The sequence below is a fragment of the Aureobasidium subglaciale genome (assembly GCF_000721755.1).
Source record: "Aureobasidium subglaciale EXF-2481 unplaced genomic scaffold scaffold_11, whole genome shotgun sequence".
In the NCBI taxonomy this organism is placed as follows: domain Eukaryota; kingdom Fungi; phylum Ascomycota; class Dothideomycetes; order Dothideales; family Saccotheciaceae; genus Aureobasidium; species Aureobasidium subglaciale.
Window position 1 is genome coordinate 167,865 of NW_013566984.1, and position 20,271 is coordinate 188,135.

The following is a 20,271-nucleotide window of genomic DNA, read 5'->3' on the forward strand; positions in this document are numbered from 1 at the left end:
TGACACCACTCCGCACTCCCAGCACATCCTTACCGGTCGATTCCTGCATACGCCATCATCTCAACCATTCCTTATTGCTGCAGAAGTTGAAGTGCCCACTTGACACTTCGGACACGGCCTCTGCTTTATCATCAAGCATGTACCTAATCGTGTCGATATTGTGCATTCCCAGTATTGTGGCACTGGAGTGGTTGAACAAGTCATGTGGCATACCATAGATCAAGTACTCTCCAGCGAACATGCAGCCTATGCAAGAAGGAGGGTCAGCATGACAAATGCGGAGAGTTTGGACTCAGCGTTAGTGATAGCGAAGACTGGGTGTCTGGTCTTGTATGTTACTAGTTCTTGGTGTACTTTTGCACAGTATGTACGGTACGCCATAACCTACCTTGCGTACCCATGAATCGATACCTTGCATGTAATCCTTCCTTATGAGAAAATCTATGTACATTCACTGACCATTGATTATCTATGGAGTATCTCCGTAACAAGAAGCCAAAATTGCCGTGCCTCGATGCATTGTCACTATCCAACGAGCACGAAGGCCGGAGTCTTGAAGCCAGTCAAAGCCGACAGTGACCGGGAGTGCTCACATCTATAACTCTGAACACACGCCGTTGGACTCTCAACCAGGAATCTTATTCATACAGCAAGTCTGTAGTATAATCACGCTCTCGTGCCTTGACGCAAGATCATGATGCCAAACGCGCGCGCGAAGTGTAGCGTGTTGTAGTCAATTAACACAACAGTGTCCTGAGGTTCTCATGTACAATTCCCTCCGAGACGCGCCATGAGTTCTTCTCCCTGATCATCTATTCAGAGGGTATCCGGAGGAGAAACTCGTGGTCTTGTCAGACCCTCCACCGCATATATCTCGTGGCTATGGACAGGCACCAATGTTTGTCTTGGGAGTGATTGCTGAGAGTAGACAGAAGAAAAGAGAAGATTCTATACATTTTGTATGCTTTTAGAACAGAAAGTGATGTGTTAATACAGAAGAGGAAGTTGTTGTATACAAACTCGGGCGAGGGTATCTTTGGCGATGTCTATTTCTTTGCAAAGTCGCTGGCCTGCAAGTTCCTGGTCATGGTGGGGAGTTTGATGACCAAGCCGTCCAGTTCCTTTGACATTTTGACCTGGCAACCCAGACGACTTGTTTCGGTCAGACCAAAGGCGAGGTCGAGCATGTCGTTCTCATCATCGTCGGGCTCCTCCATCTTGTCAAACATGTCCGGGTCCGAGACGATAACGTGGCAGGTTGAGCAGGCGCAAGAGCCGCCGCATGCGCCCTCCATCTCGAGATCATTGGCTTGTGCTGGGAGTTGTCAGTTGGGAAGCGAGATTTGGTGGGTGGCTCCTAGTAACGCACCAATGTCGAGCAGGTTGTCGCCGTCGGCCACTACAAAGGTGTGCTCATCGCCCTCCTTGTCGACAAAGGTGACTTTACGCTCCTCGCCAGGCTTAGGGGCGTCGAGATGACCATGGAGCAAAGATGACGAGGAAGAGAACGGCCGCGTTGAGGGGAAGTGTGTAGAGGAAGCGATCGAGAGACGACTAGATTGACATGTCGATTGCGGGATGGCGGATCGGAGCGGCGACGAGGTCGAGACGGAGGAGCGCAGCGAGCGCTGTATTAACCTGGCGGCAGATCTGGAAGTAGCGACGGACATGTCGAGATTGGAAGAAGTGGGTGTTTACAGACGCGACTGCCGTGAAAAATCCGATCCCAAAGAAGATGGCAATGTTCTTGAATGACGAAGCCAAAAAGAGGTCAGTCAGCAAGTGAAATGCGGGAGAGAGTGTGGGGCTTCGCCGACGGAAACAGAACGACTTTGTGTTTTGATCCTTCCACCACGACACAGACAAACATGGCGCATCCAGTACAGCTGTCGTCGTCGCGCGACACTCCGAACCCTCTCCGACCGTACTATCGCCCTCCCTCAATAGGCCTCCCGCCGCCAGATGTAAACGCGACAAGCTCGGCTACTGGAGCAAGCAGCAGCCTGGGGAGCTCAGCACGCGGTGTCTTCAACGATCTCGACTACTCGTCCTTCCTGAACGATGGCGACTCGGCTTCGGTTGCCGACATGGGTCGCAAGGTCCTCGACCAGGCTCTGTGGAAGTACACTTCGGTCCTTCTGGCACAGCCCTTCGATGTCGCAAAGACGATTCTCCAGGTCCGCCTGGCCACACAACTCGATGCCGAATCCACCTTGAGACGTAGAACCTCTGCCCGCTTCGCCGTCGACCAGTACCCGCCTAGTGATGACGACTCGGACCCGGACGAGCCGAGCTACTTCACCCCGACCAAGCCCACACGAGCATCCGAGTCGGACAGGTCCCGTTCTCGTCGCCCTCGTACCCCGCCCTCACGTTCGTCGAGAGAGCAATCGCCTGCTCCACATGTTCTACAACTACGAAGGCCCGACTCGGTCATGGAGGCTCTGTCTCAGCTGTGGCAGCAAGCTGGTGCCGCCGCCATGTGGAAGGCTACAAATGCCACCTTCATCTACAATGTCTTGCTGAAGGCTACAGAGGGTTGGACACGTAATCTACTATCTGCTTTGTTCGATCTGCCAGACCCGTCGTCTCTGTCGTCAGTGCCTGCAGAGGTTGTTGCTGGTGCAATGGGCGGTCTTGATCTAGCAGACAGCCCCTCGCCTTTGGCTTCTTTGGGTATTGCAGTCGCTGCCTCTGCTATCGCTGCTCTTTTGCTTGCTCCTCTCGACCTTGTCCGCACGAGGTGTGTCTCAATCATGATTTCTCCCATGTCGTTTCCCACGCTGACTATCTCTAGACTCATCCTCACACCCACCACATCACAACCTCGCGCAATTCTACCAAGTCTCCGTCTCCTGCCGAGCCTCACCATTCCCACCTCTCTAGCTCCCATCACCTTCCTCCATTCGACTCTCCCAACTCTTCTGAGCACCAGCACTCCTCTCATCCTCCGTCAATACTTCCGCATCGATCCACTGTCCACTCCAGCCACGTACTCGCTCGCCACATTCCTGACCTCAACCACCGAACTCTTCCTCAAGCTCCCTCTCGAGACCGTCCTACGCCGCGCCCAAATCGCCCACCTCAAATCCTCTCACAAGCACGCCTACAACAAATCCGCTCTCAACTCCTTCCGCGGGAACAAGTCTGTCACAAGTCCAGACATGGACACAATCGTTCCTGTTGGTCCTTATAGAGGTGTCTTCGGCACTGCTTGGAGTATTATTACCGAAGAAGGCATCCGCGAGCAACCGCCACAAAGCCGTCTGAACACTCCCGCCAGACCAGGTCTTGTCGCGCAAAAGAAGGACAAGAAAGGACAAGGCATCGGTGGTCTATGGAGAGGTTGGAGGGTCGGCATGTGGGGCTTGGTCGGTGTCTGGGGAGCTTCTGCACTTGGGGGTGGTGGCAGGACTGGTGGTGAGTTCTAGAAGGGCTCTTTCCGTCTTGCTTCATTGCCTGCTTCTTCTGCAACCTCTTCTTGACATGTACGACTCTACTCTTTGGTTTCAACTGGCGAGGCGTTTGGGGGAGGTTAACACCTTTTTATGAGAAACACATCATCTGACTATTTTACTCGACATGTATTACTACTTTGCTTGCTCTCAGCAGACATAGCGTCCCTTTTGGATGAAATCTTGCCTTTTCACAGCTCCCTCCAACCCTCTGATTATTCTTCATGGAGCGCGATGTGTCGAGGTCACAAAAGAATAGCAATGTAGGTCTTAGATATTGACCATGTGACTGCCCATCTTGGGGACGATGACATGCGTAGAACACGCCAGTCAGTGTGCAGAGTTCAGTTCAAAGACACCAGTCATAGATCTCGGACACAAGCAAAGCAATCACAAAAACATTCACACTCGATAAATCCAGACATGTATCTTGGGGAGAAAGAAAAACATCTTGCATTTCTACAGTCCTATTTACTTTCCACCAATCTCCCCCTCGAGAGAGAGCATCATATCTCTCATAAAGCCATCAAGTCGTAACATCAGATGATATCATAAAATCTACAGCGCGAATGTTAGCACTTGTTCTATTCATCAAGCGGGACTCAAAAAGGTGAAAGGTTTTGAAGAATGAAGTCAAATGTCAGATTATTCCAAGTTATCCGTCATCAAGGGTCGGAACAGGTCTCCAAACCGGATATTCATCATTTTGACTGTATTGGTTGTATGTGCTGTGAAGGAGAGGGGGGGAAGAGGATGATGCTTACCATGATGCGTTTTTCTGTTTGCGAAAATCCGAGAGTTGATTGGTGAAGTTGACGAGGTGAGCAGTGCAATCTTGTGGGACGGTCGTGATGATTGCAGAGGCATGTCTCATTCATATACCGAGTGCAACTCTGCAATCATGGTAGACGCGCAACGTAGAAGATTGTTGGTCGCATGTTGTGATGTTGATGGTCGACAGCACCGCAAATATTTTTCTTTTGTTTGGAGAGCGGGTATGGAGCCGAGATTTTACCGTCACAAGAGGTGGAGATTAGAGGTCACCCTGTCTCTGTCTTCCATCTCGACAACGTTGGTTACTTTTCTCTGAATCATTGGAAAGCAGCAGAAGGTGGTATTCAGTTGCGACCCTATTTAGTTGCTGTTCTTTAGTTCGGTAGATATGCGAGGGTGTGGTCAACGTTTGAGGATGCCTGCAGCACGCGACACGTGGGTCTCTATCCCCAACGACTTGCGACTCATCCTGTCTCAAGACTTCGTCAAGAAAAGAAATCGTGTGATATTCTTGATTTTAAGTCGCAGTGTAATTTGATTACGATGGAGTGTTGCGATGCGTACTATAGCGACGGCCTGCGGTGCCGAGAGTGACGTTGCCAACCACTATCTACGATTACGCCATCGCACCTCATCAGCCTCATTACGAAAGTGAGCGACGCGAAGAGAGCATGTTGCGAAGCCGGTCTGAAGGTGTGAAGTTGATGCGCGCATGTGAAAGATTGCTAGCTTTGATGATCAACCTCGAAGCTTGTTGCTGGCACGTCAATTGACTTCCTACAACCGAAATCTTCTCTTGACACGCGCAATGAAGGTCAATTGGCTAAAGTTCTCGGCACTGGCTGCTCTGGTCAATTGCGCACTGGCAAAGCAACCAAACATACTCTTCATCATCACTGACGACCAGGATGGACACATGGGATCAGTCGAGCACATGCCACTTCTCAAGAAGCACCTGATCGACAAGGGAACTTCTTTCGAAAATCACTTCTGCACTATCGCCATCTGCTGTCCTTCAAGAGTCAATCTCTGGACTGGAAGAGCTGCTCACAACACTAACGTGACTGATGTTGGACCGCCGTATGGAGGTTATCCCAAGATTGTGAAAGAGGGCATTAATGACGACTATCTCCCTGTGTGGATGCAAGCTGCCGGATACAATACTTACTACACGGGCAAGCTCTGGAATGCTCATACCATCAACAACTACAACCAACCATTCGTCAAGGGCTACAATGGTTCCGACTTTCTCTTAGACCCCTTCACTTACGACTACTGGCACGCAAGAATGTCTCGTAACGGACAGACACCCAAAGACTACTCGGGTCAATACTCGCCGGATGTCGTTGCTGACAAGGCTTATGGCTTCTTGGAGGAGGCTATCGCTGGAGACGCTCCGTTCTTCGTCACAGTAGCTCCCATCGCTCCACACAGCAACATCGTGGCGCACCCATTGACTGGTCTTCTCAACGAGCTGGAGGTGCTTGCTCCAGGAGCTGTCAACAAGTTTGCCATCCCAGAGTACGCTCCACGCCATGCCCATCTATTCAAGGACTACAAAATTCCACGAACAGAAGACTTCAACCCTGAGGAGGTGAGTGGAATGATCGTTTCGAATGAAGGATTACTTACATGACCAACAGGCTAGCGGAGCAAGCTGGATAGCTCAACTTCCAAAACTCAACGACACAATGATCGAGTACAACGATGAGTTCCAGCGTGCTAGACTTCGCGCTCTGCAGTCAGTCGACGAGATGATTGAGCGCTTGGTTCATCTGCTTGACTCAAAGGGCGTTCTCGAGGACACTTATGTCATTTTCACCACTGACAACGGCTTTCACGCTAGTCAGCATCGCATGCATCCTGGTAAAGAGTGCGGCTACGATACTGACATTCATATCCCGCTGGTCATTCGTGGGCCTGGCCTTGCTGCAGGTGATAAGAGAAACATCGTTACTTCCCACACCGATATGGCTCCTACACTGCTCTCCATCGCTGGTGCAAGTCGCGATGACTTCGATGGATTGGCTATACCGTTGGTCAGCGACAAAAAATCAGCTCAAATCGCTGCTCGCGGCGAGCATGTCAACGTCGAATTCTGGGGCATTGGTCTTCCTGAAGGAAAGTTCGGCATTGTCCAGCCCGATGGTGGTCTGTCTTATCCCAACAACACATACAAAGCCTTGCGTCTCGTCAGCAAGGATTACAGTCTGTTTTACTCAGTGTGGTGTACTGGCGAGCGCGAGTTCTACGACGTTCGTCGTGATCCAGGACAGATGCACAACTTCTTTGCCGACCCCAAGCTCGCCAAAGACTACACGCTTGCTGGCCGCTCCTGGCAGCAGTTGATCTACAGACTTGACGCTCTGCTCGTGGTGCTCAAGACTTGCAAAGGCAACACTTGTGTCAAGCCCTGGGAATCTCATCACGAAGATGGCAGTGTTGCTATACTGACCGAAGCGTTGAACCCAAAGTTTGACAACTACTACCTCAAGTATCCCAAGGTGGGCTTCTCGTCCTGCGAACTTGGATACATCAAGTCGGCGGAAGGAAACCAGGATCACATTTCGCATGCTGGAGTGAGTTGGATGACTGACGTGGAAGCGCCCGTACAGAGAGGTCAAGAGCCTTTCCAATACCGAGGCAGCTGGAGCGACTGGGTCTGAGTCGATGGAGATCACTCGATACTCAATCATCTTCCTCACAGCTCATACATGTAAATACTGACGAAGGTCTCTTTGGGAAGGCACTGCTTCAATCATACACGAGCGGCATAGCCTGAAATTCTAGAAATACATTCAGGTTCTCCTTTTACCCAATCTCTGATTTCTTTCTTAAAATGTCCTAGACTATTCATGGTAATATGTTCCTATTCTTGTGTCTCGATTTAGTCTACGAGCTAGCTTCCAAGGTGTGTTCCTCTTGCAAATCCCTCTGCATACAAGGTAATGGTCACAAGACCTCGCCGCTCCCGACCACAACGCATAGACACACAAACTAACTCAATCAACCACACTTCCCATCAACCCATATATACAGCTAATTCATGCCCTCCTTGTCCCCAGCCAAGCAAGGGCCCCCCTCTCCTACCCGACTGGAGTGTGCTTAGCCCACTCGGCTGGCGTTGGGCATTCGACAACCCTTCGTACAGTCGACCGTGCACGAGTTCAAGCCTCGTGATGGTCGAAATACTTTCAGCAACCTTTTCACCGCTGGGATAATAAGAGAACGCGGGGGCTGCCGGTTTCTTTCCACCATGTCCAACCGGGCGTGGTGGTTTCTTTTGCTCCTGCTGTGACACACGTTGATTGTGGGAAGTGCATTGTTTTGCTTTACTTACTGTGAGAGACGAATCGTTGCGACTCTTGTGAAAGGCCTATACTGGGCGTTTTTTTGTCGACAGCAATGGTCAGATCATTGTAGAGTTGGGTCTCACCAATTTGATCACTCAAGCTTTCGATGGTTGAGGTGGATTATACCGACATTGTTGCTACAAATGATGAGAAGAGATTGTCGAACTAGAACCCGTCCTGTCTCTAGACACTCGTCAGATCCTCACTCAATCAAAACAACCTAGCAGACCAGCTCCCAATCCCGTCGCAATCGGCACAAGACCCCAATGCACCCACTCCATACCTTTCCTCTGCTTCCTCGCTATCCATCCATCACCAAGCGCAGTCACCACCACAGCCAGCGTGGTCAATCCCAGCGTCTTTGTGTTTCCGAAATGCCAAACAGAGACCATAGATAGCCCGAGTGAAACTTCTCGAAAGCCGTATAGTGGGATGAGTAAGTCGGCGAGTCTTTGAGAGTCGGGTGCTGTTGGGGCTTCGAGACCGAATGCTCCGATGACAGAACGTGGGCTGAAGATTGCACCCGATCCGCCTAGGATGAGGAGATGGCCGAGGATACCGGCGGCGTCGTTTAGGTATGGAGACTCGGATAGAGGCATGATTGGCGGATAGAACAACGACTTTGAGCTCTAGAGTCCCTTGTCCTTGTGGATGATGGGTGATGGGTGATGTCGTTCAAAGATGGTGTTTATTGCTTATCACCTGGTGGACCTACGGTATAGTAAATCGTTGTCGAATAGCTGTTTATATACGATCCTCGTCGGTAGAAAGTTCGACCGTGTTCAAAACTCCGACATCCTAATCCGGGATGCATGTCCCAGCCACTTGCATATCAAGGAAGCTGACATCCAGTGCGGAGGTAAAGTGGAAGGAGCGGTGCACCAAGCGTGTGATTGCTAAGCAAGTACCGACCCAATCATTCTTCATGAGCCTCACCTACTGTGACCCCCATCAATGATTTTGGCACATTTCGGTATATATTGAATCAAGTAAGTTGTTCTCGTATGAGATAGAGCAGCGGTTTGTCGATGCCGCGACAAAACTGCCACGAAGCTTGACCGTGCTTCGTCAAATGTCAAGAGTTTTGTCATTCTGCCTTAGAGAACGTCTACTCTAACCTGTCACACCAGAAGAACTCACATGAATTTCTTCAAAGATCGCGTGCATCTGCTGAGTCATGAATGGTGGTGTTCATGGGCGATAAGTGGTTGAGTATCATGTAGCTGAGTCGCGACCCTTGCTTGGGTACAGTACGCGTCACATCTCTCATCGTCAAGCTGCAACACTTTGAGGCTTCAACATCTGTCAACATGCCAAAGCCAAAGAAAGCTCTCACAACCAAAGACGTTCCTCCTGAATTTCTTGAGGCCGCGTTCCTTATCGGACATGTCCCTCAGATGGCATTACAATCTGACCCACGCATATCTTTTTCCCTCTACGTCCCACCTGGACCGTACAAATCGCGTGCAGCAAATACACAAGACGAAACTACCAACAAAACGAAACTACCACTTCTAGTCAATATCCATGGGACACGAAGAAATCTTTCTGCCATCTATGGTGATTTAAAGACTTTTGCCGATTCCATGCCTTGTGCAGTTTTGCAACCTCTTTTCCCGGCCGGCATCGAAGGACCGAATGACTTGGACTCATACAAGAAGCTCAAGTCCAAGACTTTCCGGTCTGATCTAGCTCTGCTATCGATTCTTGATGAGGTCGGAGCACGCTGGCCGCACATCGATACGACAAGACTCTTCCTCATGGGGTTCTCTGGCGGTGGGCAGTTTGCACAGCGCTTCTTGTATATCTACCCAGAACGTCTGGCAGCCGTCGGTATAGGAGCTCCAGGGAAGGTAACGATGTTGGATGAACAACAGAAGTGGCCGAAAGGAGTTTCGGACGTCCAGGAAGTCTTTGGAAGATCAGTCGACAAGACTTTGCTCAAAGCGGTTGATATCCACATGGTCGTCGGCAGCACAGATACAGGTGCACATGGTGGTAACGAATTTAAGGAATGGCAAGGCCGGATGAAGGCCAAGATTAAGACATCTGGCTCTGATGAAGAAGCTGAATTTATCAGTAACATCGAGAGCTCGAAGGACGGCAAAGGCAGACTCGGCACTCTGCAAAACATTCAGACCGTCTGGAAAGATCTCGGCATCGAAGCTCATCTTGATATTGTAGACGGAGTCGGTCATTCCGCCGATGGCGTTCGTGGTGCTGTTTTGGCATATCTTGAGCCCCTTATAAAGGCTCACAACAAATGAACGCTCCCCGACTTCCATCAGAGCTGGAATACTACAGATGATATTTTATCGAGCTCCCTATTAAACATAACCTAAAGCGATCTTAAAAAATAACGCAACGATAACTCCAGATAGCCCTTGTTTGGGCAGGTCGCGCTGTCCTAGCTAGCTCGAAAAAATAACAATTTCTGTCGTATCCTCTACTCTAGCTCGCCAGCTCCAACAGAATTCCTTTCTTTGACAAGCATCGGGGTTCCGACTGTAGTACCTAATTTCTGCACTACTATAGAAGTGATGCACTCACTGTTTTCCCGATCACGGTGATGTGGTTGCAGGTGAGCCGATCAATGCGCCAAGAACTGGCGTTCTCAGTGCTCTCCCTCCACCCATGTCTAACAACCTCAAGCGCCGACGCTTTCCCTCGTGTCTTTCTTACACGCATTGGAATACTGCCATCATGGCTAAGACTTATTCGGAACTGGTTCGCGATGATCATAACATGATCATCCAGTGGCAATGGCCACGCCAACGAGCCGAATTTGCCAACTACCTCACGCGCGAAGCAAGCGCTATTGAGCAGCTGGTCGCTCATCATCTGTCTCTCCGCCAACCCCGAGCATGCAAAGTCGCTCCGCGGAGAGACTGGCTCTGTGGCTCCTTCAATATTTGCATACCTGTTACCATCAACGATGACTACCGCGTGATGTTTCGATGCCCTTTGCCCTATCGCTTCAATTCGCCTACCTCTCCCAACATGGCCAGCGAGAAGATCCGAGGCGAGGCTGCCACATTCGCCTGGCTGTCATCGCACTGCCCAAATGTGCCTATTCCTCGAATGTTGGGGTTTGGACTCCCTGGTGGCCGCTCGTTTACACCACTCGTACACACTTCCTGGATCCGACGGGCGTACGAATGGCTTCGCCGACAAATGCGGAGGACTTTCTACAACGTTGATTATCGGCAACCTTTCCTGCCGTCTTCTAGCCCAGTGCTCCTCGACACGGGGTACTTAATAACCGATTTTATCGAGCCCCGTCAAGGGCGGATGCTCAGTACTAAGTGGCCCTCCTAAGAACCAGGTCACCGCTGGACACTCTTTCGTGGTCTTGCTATGGTAACGTCATGCTCGAACAAGGGACGTCTTTCACCATCTGTACCACTACTGATAAACATCAAGCTTTGAAAGTCGGAAAGATGAAACTCACGAGCGTTGCAATGGTTCTTGCCTGAAACTGCCCAATTAGCGCAACCTGCGGTGCGACACTTGCTGGCAGCCATGTTTCTGTAGTGAAAGAAGTACTGGTGCGTTATAGATGTCGAGAAGACAGTTGAGAATCCGGAAAATGGAAAGGTAAAACCATGACATGAGGGGGTTCTTATAAGACACGATTCAGATGGTGAACATGGTCATGCCTGCAATCCTTCGTGACTCCTTCAATCAAAAAGTCTCTTCTCCTAATTGCTGGCTCGACAGTGAAGAAGAGCGTAGCGAGGCGAGCGGAGTTCATACTGCAAGGAACACCTGAGGTGGTCTTTCCAGCCGCCGCAACTATTGAGCAGCCCTGTTATCCGACTCCATGCAGCAGCCCTATTTTAACGTGCGCTAAAACTCTCAGCCTAAGATCAACGTTAAATCAGAAGCAGAGTCACATACGTGAATAATCAATCACTTAGGGCGTATTCGCCGGTACGACGAGTGTATCTTGCCTGTCGCTTACCCTCGCTCCGGGGCCCCTCCCCCTCTCGTAGCGGGAAGCTCGAGCGTGGACCAGTCCTCTGGGGGTAAGTAAGATGTCAAAATGAGCCTCGCGCCTATCAGGTTGGCTTAGGTACATAGGATATCATTTCGTTAAAGATAAAGACACGCCTAGAGAGGACGATATTGCTGCATGGAGTCAGACAACAGGGCTGCTTAATAGTCGCCGCGTGCTGCCTTGTATGGCTCTTGGCAACTAGCGAACGAATTTCCAATCCTTTGACTCTTGTTCTCGTCTTTCTCTTCCTCCAATTGACAGACCTTGCAACAATGATTCCTTCAACATGCCACTTAGAGACTGTGATTTCCTCAATTGTAAAAACCCTGCCGAGCGTGGAAGTGGCGACTGTATGATATGCTCCCATCATCGTTGCTTGGAACACCTGGCGCCCGAATTCCATACATGTCCATCTGAGGTTCGTGTCATCGCACGACGAGAATAGAGTAGAAAATAAGTGCTGATTGTGCAGGACAATGATCCTGATGCTTTCTTTACGGCATACGATTCTGCAAGACAGAGCCATCTGCAAGCGTTACTCAATAAAGTCGACTTCAATGCTCTTAGATCCATTGCGACTCGTCTCCACGACGATGTTCCGTGCTACATGCCCGCTTTCCGGAATGACATTGGACAGGCAGTACCTGATGCCGAGTCCAAGCAGATCTTGGATCAAACGGGCGGTCAGAATTGCAACCTCGATATCCGCTTCGATGACGGCATTGTCTGGATAGCACGACTACGATTTGAAGAACCTACAGTACTGCCTCACGATGCACAAGCGACTATTTCCATGAGTGAAGTGGAAACTCTGAGATTCCTCGCTCGAACCAGTATACGAGTCCCAGAAGTTTTCCACCATTCATTCGACGAGAGTGAGACTGGAACTCCATACATGCTTATGGAGAAGCTTCCTGGTAAGCCACTGCAATGGCCTAATGCTTCGGCCGAACAAAAAACGAAAGTCATGAAACAGCTTGTAGATGTGTGTCTCGAACTTGAGAAGCACCCGTTCCCAGCAACAGGATCACTTTCTCAAGGTGGATTGGTTGGACCATTCGCCCAGGGCCACATGTTCGTGTCTCCTTCAAAATCACTCGGACCGTTTTCTACCTTGAAGGAATCGCTCACCTCGATCTTGAAGCACGAGAGAGACATGATCAAAGGTGGAGAGCTAGCCACGCTTGCTACCGACAACTACTTGACCCATCTCTGGAGGCTCGAGCATTTACCCGGTCTTGTGGCAAGTGCGACAGATGATCACTTCTACATGAAACATGCCGACGACAAGGGCGACCACATTCTCATCGACGAAGACTACAACATCACCGGGATAATTGACTGGGAATTCGCATCAACTGAAACGAAGAAATATGCATTTAGCTCTCCATGCATGATGTGGCCTGTTCAAAAGTATTACAATGGCAGCAATGACTTGTCACGAGAGGAATGTGAGTTTGCGCAGATGTTTCAACGCCGTGGACGAGAAGATATGGCGCAGATGATTTTGCAAGGTCGCCCATGGCAAAGATTCCTTTTTTTCCTTGGAACTGCAGATACACCCCCTTACGACGTCTTCAGTAACTTGTTCCAGGGCTTGAGAAGAAGCTTCGAGGGAGAAAACATCGGATCATACCCAGAGTGGAGACGTCTTGTCAGTGATGCTAATAAGGCCTCAGTCATCAATTTTCAGGATAACTCACGCTGATAGCTGTAAGTTTAAATTTATAACTTATGTCTGCTTCGCAGCACTAGATAGAGCATTAACCTAGAGCTTCTCCTATACGATTTCGGCGGCTCGGAGATCGCTAACCTGTTTATACTCCCTATAACGGCATTTTCGTATTATATTATCCTTAGCAGATTTATTTAAAGGTAGAAATTCTTTCTCGCCTAAGATCACGAAGTCATTATCACCTAACCATTCCGTCTTAAAAGGCTTATGACTTTAAAGAAGGCCATAAAAGACGAAGCTAATGGCGAAGATCTCTGATCATGGTCCTTCTTCAAATCCTTATATAAAAGTATCTAAAAACATAAAATCATATATTGCTGAACACCCAAGCGGAAATACTTCCCAACTACCCATATATCATCACCAAATACGTCTAGTTATGTTATGAAACATCACTGTACCTTATAGCTTCCCTCGTGGTCTCAGAACAGCATCGTCGACCTCAAAATCACTGGTTAACAGTAGCACCCTGACCACGGAGACGATCCGCCATAGAATGACACTAGCGTTAGTAGCAAGACCCTTGCTACCCCCAATTTTTCTGCGATGACGCTTACACTTTTGAGCACGCGACGCGATTAGCTCGTGGATGTGCGACCAACCGTAAACGTCGACGTGCAGCATACACATTGCCCTCTGTTTACGACAAACGAAGACAGACCAGCTGCGGCAAGGCAGAGGAGTGATCAGGCTGTTAGCACATTGTGAGAACGTTCACACGATAATCAAGAGGACATCTCAAGAGGTAATTTACTGATCATAACTCTGATACGAAAGAGACTAGCTGCTAGCCATACACTGACTTCTAAATCGAGAAGCGACAGCCTGGGTACTGTATAAGAACAAAAGGGGTATCCATAAAACACATCTTAATCGAACGCGTAAATCCTGCTCACTGCACCCCGTGCTCGGGACTCCAGCGATCCAAGGGTGCACCACGCGGTCCTGCTGACGGCCGTGAATGCAATGACTTGACAGCTCTAGGCATTGTTGGCATTACCAACGGCACGGGCGGCTCATTCTACATGTTCTCGACGACACGGCTGTTGATGGCGTTTTGGAAGCCTTCGGTACCGGAGCCGAAGTCGTTATTGCTGCTGCTGCCAAATGTCTGACCGTATGAGGCTGGGCCTTCGCCAACGGCATCGGCCATCTGCATCTGGTGCTGGACGGTTTGGTTGGGTGCGGGCAAGAAGATGACCTTGGAGTTTGCTGACTTGGCCATGGCTTGCATGGCTTCAAGATATCTGATCTGCATGGCTGGAGCAGAGGACAAAATGTCGGCAGCTTGACGCATGAGTTTGGCGGATTCGACTTCGGCTCTGGCGGCAATGACCTTTGCCTCACCGGTACGCTTGCTCTGTGCGGCCATTGACAGCGACTCTTGCAGATCCTGACTGAAGATGATGTCCTTGATCAACATGGATTCGACCTCGACACCCCAACCGGAAGCGGTGTCCTCAATGATCTCGCGAATGCTCTGTGCAATCTCTTCACGGCGTTCAATGACATCTTGGAGAACACGAGCACCGATGACATGGCGGAGAGTTGTTTGGGTACGCTCGACCAGGGCTTGGCGGATGTTGGAGATACCGAAGGCAGCCTTGTGAGGTGATGTGACGCGGTAGTAGAGGACGGAAGTGAGCTGGAGGTTGACATTGTCCTTGGTCATACAAATTTGCTGGGGAACCTCTGTGCATGTGTTAGCGGGTACTCAGGGCCGTGACATGGCGAGAGGAGTGCATCACTTACCAACAATCTGAATCTTGACGTCAATCTGAATGAGCTGCTCAGAAAGAGGGTTGATCTTGACAAGACCAGGGTCGACAGCACGAGCGAAACGACCGAACTTGGTGACCAGACCAACGTTACCCTGCGAGACAGGTCTGTATGGGTTGGGGCAGATGATGCAGCAAGGAACAGCTCCAAGGTTACCGATGATGGCACCAAGAGTGTTGATCATGCCTCCGTACCACCCATGTTGTGAGTCGTCCTCGGTATCAGGCTTGATGACCGAGGCGTACGAAGGCTGAAGATCCTCGCGGCGAGGAGGCTGCACCTTGACAAGGGGGTCATGGTCGCTGTTGCTACCACGAATAGGTGACTTGCCCAAGTCTGAGTTCTGATGGTGAATGTGTTCATCGCTCATGATGCTGCTGTTGGGGTTGTTCATTATAGCAGTATTGGCTATTGATGGTAATATGTGGATTCAAGCGAAATAATGAAGATTATTGCCTTTTGGAATGTGGTTGTTGACTGAGTAACAGTAAGAAGGTTAGAGCTGTAGAAGATAGACAGACTGATCTGAAGCTGGAGCTCAGCAGAAGGTGCGACCCAAGCTTGTCTTATATGTCACATCTTTTCTATTTTCTGGCAGGCACACCAGCAACAATCAATGATGGCCGCTCGACCCACGCCACCTTTCGTTCTCTTGGGATGATCCTAGACAACATGTGAACCAAACAACTGCCTTGAAGGAACGGCTCCCCCGCAGTGAGCTTTGCCATTTTTGGCATAGTGGACCCTTCTTGCGGCCTAGTTCTAGGCTGTGTCGTATGCCGAGATTGGCGAGTACAGCGCGACCAAGACGTCTGCATCTCGAGAAATGTTGTCCATCTGTCTTCCTCTCCAATGATTGTAAAGCGCGCAAAAGTTCTTCTAGCGGCAAAGGCGGCGCAGTGACTCTAAGATATTATTCCATATTCTTTGGTCTCGTGCGGTCTCATGTGGAGGAATATAGAACCCAATCTCATACAGCTCATCTTCTTCGTACGAAAGCTATCGACAAGGAATCCTCGGCAAGATCGGCGTGTAACCAAGACCCTTGACTCGATAGTGAATTGCTCGTCCTACTGGATCGCGATCTGAGCTTTCGATTCCTTCAGCAAACCGCAGCAGTTTTCCTTGGTCACTTGACCTCAGGATCAGACATGTATATGCACTGCCATGTCATATGCTTCTTCCATTTCGCATTCTATGCACAGAAGTCTTGGCACGTGAATGGTTCATTCGTCGAAGGATTCTCCTCCCGTGCCGACTTATCCTTTGGCGACCTGGGTGCTCTCATCTCAGCATCATGGTTAAGCGTGCAACATGTGATGATCCTTGTGTTACTATGTTTGGATTAAATAGACACCGGCCAAGTGTGATGCGGAGAAGCTTGAATCTCTGAGGATCAGGCGCCCATCAGGATTCAAAGTCAATTCCCCTGGAGCCATTATTTCCGGCTCTCTCTAACCATCTCCCTGTATGCTGAACTCTGTCACGTTTGCAGCTGTTGCAAGGCACAATTATTTCAGAGACTGAAGCAATACAACCGAGACACTTTATCCCGGCACGAGCTCTGTCCTCTCAGTGAACAAATGTGCCTCTTTGAAGCCTGTCGTTGTTCTGCAATCATTAAAAATGATAGTCGAAGTGACAGACCTTAGCATACAGAGAGGCATTGACAAGCACATCTAAGCCTCTTTGCCGTTGATCAATTGTCCATGCGTGCCTTCTTCTTTGGTCCTTCTCCCGTCTGAGCCTCCACCCCTCCTGCTCGTGACATCAATTCCCGGATTCGATTGACTGCTGCGCCCAGCTCAAATCGCCGAACTGCCACAAAGTCACCTCCAGGCAGATCCTTCGGAATGGCTTTCTCCAAGGCAATATTGGCCTCGATGACTGTCAAGGCAGACTTGAGATGAACACTGCGCCTAAGTTAGCCAAAGTTGAACATTGTTACGCACGTGAAGCACTACTCGCCCTTCATCATCCTCCGCCTGAGCAAGTGCACGTATGCAGTGAGCTATGGTCCGTGTCTGGCCCATCTCGACCAACTGCTCCACGTTCGATATGTCAATGCCAACTTCATCCTGTGATGGGTCTTGCAGGGCACGGTCGGCATAAATGGTGATGAAATCTCTCCTTTTGGCATAGGGAGTCTTGTCGTGAAGAATTGCTGCCGGGAAGCCAACAACTCTGTCAGGTATTGTGCCGTATTTCTTGTCTTGCACGACCTTTCTTGGCATCTTCTCAATCAACTCCTGAGCCTCGCTATTGAGCATACGAGGGGTGTAGGAGTCCATGCCAACCACATTATCGGCGACGTCGAGCCAATCACCTAGTCCACCGACTACGATGATAGTACTGACACCATGCTTCTCGTAGAGAGCACGCACTTTGGATACGAGAGGTGTGATCGGCTCGTTCTTGACAAGCATCTGCATGCGTTCATCTCTAACGAGAAGGTTAGTCGCAGAGGTATCCTCATCGACCATGATGACTTGAGCTCCTAGTTCGAGGGCTTCTTGGATATTGGCTGCCATGGATGTTGAACCACTGGCATCATCGGTGGTAAATGCCTCGGTATCTCTCTTGCCTGGTAGATTCTTGATGAAGGCGCTGATGTTGGTACCCGTGACACTGCGACCATCCTCGGCGCGTACCTTCATTGCAGACGAATTCGTCACTACCAGCTCACGACCGTCGCCAGGGACGTAATTGTATATACCGAATTGAAGAGCCTCAAGGAGAGTCGACTTGCCGTGGTAGCCGCCACCAGTCAGGAGGGTGATGCCTTTGGGGACACCCGTGCCATGAACTTTGGAGCCATGCTTGCGTTTCAAAGCAACCTCTAGCTCGGGTGGCGACTCAAATGGGACCACATGCTTCCCTGTCATACCGCGGGCAGAAGCGCCGCTGGCTCTTGGTAAGATGGAACCATTACCAACGAAAGCAACCAAGCCCTTAGCTTCAAGTTGAGATCGCATGTATGCCTGATCTTCTACACAGTGGATGTGGGCCTCCAGCTCTTTAGCTACATGCGCTGAGTAAAGCATAGTCTGCTTGATTAGTTCTGGTAGATTGGTGCAGAGAATTGTCTTTGCCTCGCCACCAAGGATGGTACGGCCACGCGCAGGCAGTGAGACTGTGAATCGCATCTCGATGTCATTTCCTCCACCAGGGATGATCAGGGCACTGGTGCGGGGCAGAACCTCTTGGGCAGGACTGTTGATGTTGAAAGCTCCACCTTTAGGACCCGACCAGCCAGATTTACCAGAACCTACCGATTGGTCCATGTGCTTGCTACGAATGAAGGCAGCGGCAGCCCTGGAAAGATAATCGGCCAACGCGATCTGACGAATGTCTGATGTAGCATATTCGTCTGGGAAGCCGGTGGTTTTCTGGATGTGGTTAGACGACGTTGATTTTAAGGTACTGCCACGTTCAATCTAGGACAGCTTGCGAGAGGATGACAGAAGCAAAGTATTTGGAAAGAAGCCAACTTACCCAGTCCATACGAACACTGATCTTTGATGGCGACGCGTATGCATCCGCTTGAACGTGGTTGATTGCTAGCGTAAAGTCTGGCGAGACATGCCGGAAACGTGCATTTTGTAGGCGTTTGTACGAGCCTGAAGTTAGATAAGACGACAGTGAAGACGGGAGATAAGGAGTTTGATGACTTACCGTACTGCTGTCCATCGATCGAGTCTAGGGTTTGCGACAATTGTGTCCAAGGAGAAGGAGATGAGCTGGATGGTTGCGCAACCGAGGATTGTGGTTGATGTTCAGCACCAGTAACACCGCCTCCGCGTCCACCTCTACCAGCATACTTGGCCTTAAAATAGGCACCTCTGCCTCTTCCTGGAATATGAACGTATCAGTGATTTGCTGTTGGAGCAAGACTGACATGTGCAATGCTTGAAGACGTGACCGGGGCTGTTGTGAGCCTGGACCATTGTCGGAACCTTGCAACGGAATCTAAAAGATACTGTATTGCGCGACGCTGGGCGCGATCGTGCATGAGAGGAGATGTACTTTACCGGACATGATGCAGCGAATCAGACAGTGTCAGTCGGATGGTGACTTCTGTTATCACAAGGATGTGCACGGCGTGATGGCAGATTGGTGAGTTGGGAAAGCAAGAAAGACAGCCAAGGAGCCGAAAGTCGGATGGCCCCACAAATCACGTCGCTTCTTTGGTTTAGGAGGCTTTCTTGATTCGATTTTGCATCAACCCAACTAGCGGCTCGTGGCTGTCAGCTCCCAAAGTGTTCGTTGACTGACGTCTGCTAGCGGGTCATAATTATCATTTATCGTAGATTGCCGAATACCGAGGGTTATCATGTCGATAGCAGCCATGAACAATCAATCCTTTGGCCAGTCCTTTTCTCCATACACGACCAACACGCCCTTTCCCATCCAGGGCCAGCCGGCGCCTAATTTCACGCAAAATGTCTTGCAGCACCAGCAACACCAGCAGCAGCTGTCCGGCGGTAAGCTGAAGCCTTTGGATGCTGTTGTGGTTGCGTAAGGGCTAATTTGGTTGCCTCCGTCCAGGTTATGCGCTGCCCTATTCTCAGTCCATGTCCCCGTCAGCCATGATGCCCATGACAGCATCCCCTTCACATCGTGTCTCACCTTATGCTACTTCGGCCGTCGCACAAGGCTCGCCTCAGCAATCACCCATGGCAGCCCCGCAATCCCGACCGGTGCACTCTCCGTCTGCTGGCGGATCCCCCACGAGTCTATCACAAGAGAAGGAGAGGATTGCACTGCTACTTGACATCAACGCCGACTTGCTGCAAGAGATGCACACGTTACAGACGCAGGGCAAGGGAGGAGCAACTTCACCTCAGGCGGCTGCTCACCTCAAGCAACAGGGTCTGCCAGATGCCCTTGCGTCCGACGAGTATACCCAGTAAGGCTAGCCACATTCCACCACAGACATCAGCCATTCCTACTAATGCGCAATGACTCGCAGAGTATATCTCCGATTACACTCAAATCTAGGTTATGTGTGTGGTCAGACCGACAACCAATCAAAACCCGGAGCCACGCTGCAACCTCCCTCATTCGTTACCGCGCCTCTTAGTATGCCCCAGCTTGAGTCAAAATATGGTAGGCTGAGAGCACTATTTCCTGGGTGGAATGGTAGGGATGGTCAGAGACGGTCAATGTCAAACG

The 20,271-nt window shown here is 50.2% G+C and overlaps 11 protein-coding genes across 11 annotated transcripts; 7 read left to right on the forward strand and 4 right to left on the reverse strand.

Annotated features, from left to right (window-relative positions):
- Nucleotides 1–960: 960 nt before the first annotated feature.
- AUEXF2481DRAFT_40206 (uncharacterized protein) lies at nucleotides 961–1,280 on the reverse strand. Its single transcript, XM_013488050.1, has one exon. It carries the CDS (start codon nucleotides 1,215–1,217, stop codon nucleotides 1,047–1,049), a length of 171 nt encoding a protein of 56 aa, XP_013343504.1. The 5' UTR covers nucleotides 1,218–1,280; the 3' UTR covers nucleotides 961–1,046.
- Nucleotides 1,281–1,868: 588 nt separating this feature from the next.
- On the forward strand, nucleotides 1,869–3,431 carry AUEXF2481DRAFT_5211 (uncharacterized protein; the record flags this gene model as incomplete). The annotated part of the gene is made up of 2 exons (XM_013487925.1): nucleotides 1,869–2,743; nucleotides 2,798–3,431. 2 exons carry the CDS (start codon nucleotides 1,869–1,871, stop codon nucleotides 3,429–3,431), a joined length of 1,509 nt encoding a protein of 502 aa, XP_013343379.1.
- A 510-nt stretch (nucleotides 3,432–3,941) lies between these two features.
- AUEXF2481DRAFT_40209 (uncharacterized protein) lies at nucleotides 3,942–4,561 on the forward strand. The gene has a single exon (XM_013488051.1). It carries the CDS (start codon nucleotides 4,321–4,323, stop codon nucleotides 4,543–4,545), a length of 225 nt encoding a protein of 74 aa, XP_013343505.1. The 5' UTR covers nucleotides 3,942–4,320; the 3' UTR covers nucleotides 4,546–4,561.
- Nucleotides 4,562–5,037: 476 nt separating this feature from the next.
- On the forward strand, nucleotides 5,038–6,895 carry AUEXF2481DRAFT_47062 (uncharacterized protein; the record flags this gene model as incomplete). The annotated part of the gene is made up of 2 exons (XM_013488116.1): nucleotides 5,038–5,823; nucleotides 5,873–6,895. The coding sequence occupies 2 exons, from the start codon at nucleotides 5,038–5,040 to the stop codon at nucleotides 6,893–6,895; spliced, it is 1,809 nt and encodes a 602-aa protein (XP_013343570.1).
- Nucleotides 6,896–7,788: 893 nt separating this feature from the next.
- AUEXF2481DRAFT_5213 (uncharacterized protein) lies at nucleotides 7,789–8,181 on the reverse strand (the record flags this gene model as incomplete). The annotated part of the gene is made up of 1 exon (XM_013487926.1): nucleotides 7,789–8,181. The coding sequence occupies one exon, from the start codon at nucleotides 8,179–8,181 to the stop codon at nucleotides 7,789–7,791; it is 393 nt and encodes a 130-aa protein (XP_013343380.1).
- Nucleotides 8,182–8,711: 530 nt separating this feature from the next.
- Nucleotides 8,712–10,045, forward strand: AUEXF2481DRAFT_40212 (uncharacterized protein). Its single transcript, XM_013488052.1, has one exon. The coding sequence runs from the start codon at nucleotides 8,893–8,895 to the stop codon at nucleotides 9,847–9,849; it is 957 nt and encodes a 318-aa protein (XP_013343506.1). The 5' UTR covers nucleotides 8,712–8,892; the 3' UTR covers nucleotides 9,850–10,045.
- Nucleotides 10,046–10,155: 110 nt separating this feature from the next.
- On the forward strand, nucleotides 10,156–11,088 carry AUEXF2481DRAFT_40213 (uncharacterized protein). The gene is made up of 2 exons (XM_013488053.1): nucleotides 10,156–10,942; nucleotides 11,006–11,088. The coding sequence occupies exon 1, from the start codon at nucleotides 10,217–10,219 to the stop codon at nucleotides 10,898–10,900; it is 684 nt and encodes a 227-aa protein (XP_013343507.1). The 5' UTR covers nucleotides 10,156–10,216; the 3' UTR covers nucleotides 10,901–10,942; nucleotides 11,006–11,088.
- Nucleotides 11,089–11,840: 752 nt separating this feature from the next.
- Nucleotides 11,841–13,445, forward strand: AUEXF2481DRAFT_89029 (uncharacterized protein). The gene is made up of 2 exons (XM_013488169.1): nucleotides 11,841–12,000; nucleotides 12,055–13,445. Exons 1-2 carry the CDS (start codon nucleotides 11,869–11,871, stop codon nucleotides 13,288–13,290), a joined length of 1,368 nt encoding a protein of 455 aa, XP_013343623.1. The 5' UTR covers nucleotides 11,841–11,868; the 3' UTR covers nucleotides 13,291–13,445.
- Nucleotides 13,446–14,047: 602 nt separating this feature from the next.
- On the reverse strand, nucleotides 14,048–15,744 carry AUEXF2481DRAFT_40218 (uncharacterized protein). The gene is made up of 2 exons (XM_013488054.1): nucleotides 15,070–15,744; nucleotides 14,048–15,009 (listed from the first exon to the last, which is right to left on the reverse strand). The coding sequence occupies exons 1-2, from the start codon at nucleotides 15,488–15,490 to the stop codon at nucleotides 14,339–14,341; spliced, it is 1,092 nt and encodes a 363-aa protein (XP_013343508.1). The 5' UTR covers nucleotides 15,491–15,744; the 3' UTR covers nucleotides 14,048–14,338.
- A 658-nt stretch (nucleotides 15,745–16,402) lies between these two features.
- On the reverse strand, nucleotides 16,403–19,043 carry AUEXF2481DRAFT_80025 (uncharacterized protein; the record flags this gene model as incomplete). Its single annotated transcript, XM_013488159.1, has 5 exons — nucleotides 16,403–17,009; nucleotides 17,065–18,485; nucleotides 18,592–18,716; nucleotides 18,772–18,948; nucleotides 19,019–19,043. The coding sequence occupies 5 exons, from the start codon at nucleotides 19,041–19,043 to the stop codon at nucleotides 16,796–16,798; spliced, it is 1,962 nt and encodes a 653-aa protein (XP_013343613.1). The 3' UTR covers nucleotides 16,403–16,795.
- A 154-nt stretch (nucleotides 19,044–19,197) lies between these two features.
- On the forward strand, nucleotides 19,198–20,137 carry AUEXF2481DRAFT_229540 (uncharacterized protein). The gene is made up of 3 exons (XM_013488198.1): nucleotides 19,198–19,212; nucleotides 19,381–19,580; nucleotides 19,645–20,137. Exons 2-3 carry the CDS (start codon nucleotides 19,430–19,432, stop codon nucleotides 20,007–20,009), a joined length of 516 nt encoding a protein of 171 aa, XP_013343652.1. The 5' UTR covers nucleotides 19,198–19,212; nucleotides 19,381–19,429; the 3' UTR covers nucleotides 20,010–20,137.
- The last annotated feature ends 134 nt before the right edge of the window (nucleotides 20,138–20,271 follow it).